Source organism: Stegastes partitus, unplaced genomic scaffold (genome assembly GCF_000690725.1).
Source record: "Stegastes partitus isolate 25-593 unplaced genomic scaffold, Stegastes_partitus-1.0.2 Scaffold1587, whole genome shotgun sequence".
NCBI lineage: Eukaryota > Metazoa > Chordata > Actinopteri > Pomacentridae > Stegastes > Stegastes partitus.
In genome coordinates, this window is record NW_007579318.1 from 219581 (window position 1) to 225661 (window position 6081).

At 47.1% G+C, this 6081-nt stretch overlaps 1 protein-coding gene across 2 annotated transcripts in view; it reads left to right on the forward strand.

Moving 5' to 3' along the window:
• Nucleotides 1-5834, forward strand: part of LOC103371443 (transcription factor COE3-like) — a 56251-nt gene extending 50417 nt beyond the window's left edge. Inside the window, exons 13-16 of one of the 2 annotated variants that reach the window (XM_008300772.1) lie at nucleotides 1478-1688; nucleotides 2012-2203; nucleotides 2464-2625; nucleotides 5803-5834. In XM_008300772.1, coding sequence (XP_008298994.1) covers nucleotides 1478-1688; nucleotides 2012-2203; nucleotides 2464-2625; nucleotides 5803-5834 — 597 coding nt within the window. The remainder of the gene's footprint in view (nucleotides 1-1477; nucleotides 1689-2011; nucleotides 2204-2463; nucleotides 2626-5802) is intronic. The other variant, XM_008300773.1, reaches the window with a different exon arrangement.
• The last annotated feature ends 247 nt before the right edge of the window (nucleotides 5835-6081 follow it).

Below are 6081 nucleotides of genomic sequence, written 5' to 3' on the forward strand. Positions count from 1 at the left end.
CACCCCGGTAGATCCGCCCCTGAAACCAAACAAAAAAAATCTCAGGATTCTGCAGGGCTAAACCCAAAAGAACACCGGTGATGGTTTCAGACCCCCAACGCCTCATGTCTACAAACTACAAGTCCAAAAGAACCTCGTTCTGTTTCTACAAGAACCTTAAAGATCTCAGACGTGTTGGAGATGCTAATGCTAATGCTTCTGTTTTTACCCCTCAGTCTGCCATGTTGAAAAGTTTGAATATTCGGCCTAGCAGGCTAACCCGTTAGCTAGCAGGCCAACAGGCTGTCCAGCTGTAATCAAGGTCAGCTCGTGTAGTTCACTGACTGCAGAACGTGTCCATTTCTGCTTTAACAACATATTTCACAAACTGGCTCCGCCCACTTATTACCCATCATGCATCACTGTTTTTGGTCAGTGAAGCTCCATTTTGTGTAAAACTGATCAAACTGTCACCATCAATCTGTAGAGACATGCATCCCCCAGCGCTGGCCCCCAGGGGGCGCCGTCTGAACAACATTAACAAACAGACGACAGAGTTTCTGTGATTTAATCAGAAAAACACGAAGCTGATAAATGATGACATGAAGACGTGTTTTATTGTCACAGCAGATAAAGTGAAACCCACAGACTCATTGGTTCACATGAACAACGAGAGGATCTGAAACAGCAGCAGGACGAAGCTCATCTTCATCCTCACCTTCCTCCTCCTCCTCCAGGTTTATGAGTCACAGCCTCCTGAAACAGTGAAACACTGATGGAGCTCTTTATATTCCCTCCAACCGACTCTCTCCGACACGCTTCTAAACCGCGACTTAATCACACACACACACACACACACACACACACACACTCCTGCAGGTCTATTGAAATGAGAGCGTAACCTTGAGCAGAGCACCGAGGTTGTAAACGAATGTAAATCCAACTGTAGTCCCAATAACAATCACACAGTGTGTGTGTGTGTGTGTGTGTGTGTGTGTGGTCACGTGTTGGTGCGTCATGTATGTGCAAACCAACATTAAACAAAGTGAACATGTGTGTTTTTAGTATTTAAATAAAGTGAGCTGCGTTCAGGTCAGAGCGCCACCTGCAGTTCGATCCAATGAGGTCGATCAGATCAATCAGTTTGAGCAGGTCGATCAGATTGATCAGAAGGACTGACTGTCCATCACAGTGATCCGTAACATCCCATCACAAGTTCACAGCAAAAACGTCGAGATGAGGTGAATGAATCCGACTCAGGAACACAATAAATCTACACAGAGAACACGAGATTAACCCTGGATCCAACAGGAGAAAAAAGACAGAACAAAATGACCTGAATCCAAGTTTGAGTTCAGGTTTGAATCCAGATCTGATTTCAGGTTAATCCAGATTTGAACCCAGGTTTTCCAGGTTAATCCAGATCTGATTTCAGGTTAATCCAGTCTTGAGCCCAGGTTAATCCAGGTTAATCCAGTTTTGTCTATTGTCTCTGCAGGAAATCATCCTGAAGCGAGCGGCCGACATCGCCGAGGCGCTGTACAGCGTTCCCAGAAACCACAACCAGATCCCGTCGCTAGGCAACACTGCCTCCCATGGCATGATGGGAGTCAACTCCTTCAGTGGACAGCTGGCCGTCAACGTCTCAGAAACAACGCAAGGTACTGTAGGAACACAACTACTACAGTACCAGAAGTACTGCAGTAACAGTAGTACTGAAGGAACAGTGGTATTGCAGCAAATGTCTGTAGTAATAGTACTACTGTAGCACTCCTGTAGCACTGCAATGTACTGAGGTAGTACTGAGGTCAAACCCCTGTAGCACTAGGAGGTATTGAAGTAGTACGACTATGATATTCCTATAGCACTACAAGGTACTGAGGTCGTTCTGAGGTAGTGCTGAGGTAGTACCCCTGCAGTACTAGGAGGTAGTACTACTATAATATTCCTATAGCACTACAAAGTACTGAGGTAGTACCACAGCAAGCAGTTGGTTACTGCAGTATTACAAATAGTACCTGCTCTCTCCCAGTTGGTTACAGCCGGAACACCAGCAGCGTGTCGCCACGGGGATACGTCCCAAGCTCCACCCCCCAACAGAGCAACTACGGCAACACCGTCAGCAACAGCATGAATGGATACGGCAACGCAGGCATGACCAACCTGGGAGTGGCAACGTCACCGGGTTTCCTCAACGGCTCCACCGCCAACTCGCCCTACGGCAGTAAGTATCAAGGTAAATACTCTCAGTACTACCACTACTGCTCCAAAACTATTACCAACTACTAAAACCATAAATTCTACTACCACCAACACTACCAGTACATCTAATACTACAAATAGTATCAATACTGTCATTACTCCCAATACAACAAGTGCTACTAGCAGTACTCCTAGCATTACCACCCCTCCCAGTACTGCAGTACTGGTTGAAGTGATCCTCCCAGTACTCCCAGTCTGAGACCAGTGTCTGTGTGTGTCCAGTTGTTCCTTCCAGTCCCACCATGGCCGTGTCCAACTGTAACTCCTCCCACGGCGTCTTCTCCTTCTCAGCCGCCGTCAAACAGAAGAGCGCCTTCGCTCCCGTCGTCCGGCCGCCGGCGTCTCCTCCTCCTCCGACCTGCTCCAACAACAGCAACGGACTNTGTGTGTTTGTTGTGAGTACTTTTGTGTGTCTTTGCTGTGGTTTGTTCATTTTTTGTCACGTTCAGTCAGTTGTAACGTCTTTCTAGTCATGTTGTGTGTATTTTATTTGTTTTTGCATCATTTTGCCTCCTGTTGTGTGTCTTTGTGGTGTCTTCTCTCACTTTGCATGTTTGTGTTCATTTTGTGATTCTTTGTCTTCTCTTTGTCAACAGTTTGCAGTCCCTTTGTGCGTCCTTTATTGATTCATTTGATTTGATCTGATCAGCTCAGACTAACCGCTGTTCTTGAGCAGAGAAAGTTTTCGGCCGATTTAATTTCTTCATGTGCTCAAACTCTGAACTCATGGGTCCTTTACTGAATTGTTTCTGAATGTTGGTTCTTGTTCAACTGGATCTGTCACATCTGTAGCAGCTGCTGGTCGTGGACGTTTGCAGGACACTTGAGTGAGTCACAGTCAGTAAAGGAGGCTGATAGAAAGCTCAGGAAAGCTTCACCTTCATCCATGTAGTCGACAAAGACAAGACAAAGTGTGTCTGTACCCGAGTAGAGCGAACCTGTCAAAACACCTAAACCAGTAAAGACGAGTCTAAACCCAGTAAAGCCAATCCTAAACCAGTAAAGATGAGTCAAATCATTAATAAGCCATTCATAAACCAGCATATAAACCATTAATAAACCAGTATATCATTTTTTCCAGCGGTACATTTTGCTGACTGTGTCCTGCGCTCGGCTGGGCGTCCGTCGATGAAGACGAGGAGAACGTTTTCCCATCAACCCCTTCTCACCTCCCAGCTGATGGGTATTGATCTGCATCTGTTGCCGCAGTAACCGGTGATGGACAGCTGGGGTCAGAGGTCAGAGTGCACGTTTCCAGTACAAAGGTTTCAGTGTTTGGCAGCTTCGCCCTGAACGCTGCAGGTCTGGCCGTATTATTGGTTATTGATCGGAGTATTTAATGTTTGTTCTGCTGTTCTGGAGCTACGAGTTGGTTTCACTGTAAAAAAATAAATCACTAAAAGAACTAAATGGTATGTATCCTGTGTTTATATAGAGTAATCAACATTAGCTGTAGTTTGTGCTAAGCTAGGCTGAGCGCTCCCTGCTGCCTCCAGGCCGTGTGATGTGTGTGATGTGTGTGAGGTGTGTGAGGTGTGTGAGCTGTGTGAGGTGTGTGATGTGTTTCCTCTGACTGCATGTGAGGACGCGTGACCTTCACGTCTGGATGCGAGCACCAGTTAGAAGTTTATGAATCAGGGACATTTATTCAAAGGCAGCCATGTAAAACAAACTGTAGCTTTTTAAGACAGGTTTAGAGAACCAAATATAACATATTTAAATAGATATTATTCAGATAAAACATTGACCAGCTTTCAGGGCGTGAGCAGAGCTTTGTGTGAACTTGTGCAGCAGCCTGCTGTGGACACTGATTTTAAATGTTGGCTCCATAAAAGCTCCACATTTGATGTTTATTTTTAAACCAAAAACAGTTTCTAATGACAAAGTGTGGCTGTGTTTTGACCTACATGATGTGTTTTATGTGCTGCTGTCACATGAACGGAGCAGATTCTGTTCCTGACCACCAGGGGCGCCACAGAACATTTCAGAGGAAATCCTGTCTGCGCAGGAAGACGTTGGTGAAGGAGGAGCAGGGTGACGGTGGAGGTTCAGCTCGGTCCAGCCAGACGCTCAGATAAACTCCACACATCGATCAGCCAATCGCTTCACTGAGTCTGGTGTCGCCGTGACGACCAGTGGCTGCAAACACAGGAGGGGAGGGGTCCCCGGAGGGCGGCCATGTTTGTTGATTAAACTGAAACAAGACAAACAAAGAGACAAAACAAACTAATTACCTGCAAACAAAGCTGACGGCTAACAAGGCTTAACGAGGTCGCACACTGTGTACACACACACAACTACACACACACACACACACACACACNGTGTGTGTGTGTGTGAGTGTGTGTGTGTTACTGTGTGTGTGTGTGTGTGTGTGTGTGTGTGTGTGTGTCTGCTGGGCTCCAGCAGGACTGTGGTGTGCTTGCGGCTGCCTCCAGGTTGAACCGTGTCCACTCTGAGACAGGCAGCAGCTCCGTGCGAGCCTCCATCACGCTGCTGTCTCTGACCTACATTCACTGTGAACAGGCTTCAGTTAAAGCTGCTGGTGAGCAGAGAAACAGGTCTGAGGCTAAAAGAGGATCATCCTCTGAGAGCAGGTCCTGCTGTCAGCCTGGAGCTCTGAGGAGACCTGCAGCAGGACCAGCAGCACCTGAACAGGCTGGAAGGTCCACAAGAGCACCAGACAAGTCCCACGAAGACAGGAACGCATCATATTAATATTAACAATAATAATAATAACTGATCAGATTGATACGGCTTGTCTCGACTCCCAGAGACACTGAACACTGTCACTTATTCATCCGGTGCTGGTAGCTCCGGTTGCAGCCTCAGCTAACCCTAACCCGAAAACTTTATCATCACAGGTCTCCGGTCCAGATGGAGGGTTAGGGTTAGCTTCAGGGTTAGCCTAAAGGTTAGCTTCACAGTTCAGGGTTAGCTTTAGGGTTAGCTTTAGCACTAGGGTTAGATTCAGGGTTATCATTAGCTTTAGCAGAGAGGACGGTGGGAGGACCTGGTGATTCTGGACCAGCTCATAACTTCTGATTACTCACAGTTTTGTCGGAGGAAGTTTGTTTGGTGCCATGACTTTATTTCTGTGATGCAGCTGGTGAGTGTTGCGTGGCCGGCAGCAATTGATTGATCGATCGAATGATTGGTGGAGATATAGAGGTGGATGTCATCAGCTTACAGACAAAGAGTCTGATCCATCCTCACTGGATGTAACACACCTGAGTCCTGCCTGGAGCTCAGAGGAGACAGAAGTCCTAACACACAGGAAACCCTTCAGCCAGCTGGTAAATTACATAAAATAACAATTAAAGAAACACATGTACAGAAATCAGCTTTTCAATGTTACTCAGCTTCCAACCAGCAAAGATATGTGAAGAAACCCTCGGACGTAGAACCTTCTTGTGCTTGTGACAGGACGTACATCAGACACCGGATGGTGCTGCTGGTGTCCGTCAGGTGTCTGTTCTCCATCAGCAGTTGTTTTGTGATGTGAAACTTTGTTTGTTCCCAAATCAACGTCTGACCAGCTTCTTTCCTGTGTCTCTGCAGCCATGTCCGGCCTCGTCGTCCCTCCTATGTAGAAAACCTCACCCCTCCCTCCTCACCTGTCTCCTCCCCCTCAGCCACGAGCACCAATCACCTCAAAGAGGAGGGGCCTGGGCCCTCAGGAGGCGGGGCTTCAGGCAGCAGCTGACCAGTCAGGACAGAGTATTGATGACGTCCGTCTGACTGGGCGGAGCCTCTGCTCTCTAAAGAAAATGAACGAAGGACTCTTTGAACAGCAGTTTGCTGCTGTCAGCTCTGTAATGATGCTCTGGTGTATTCTGT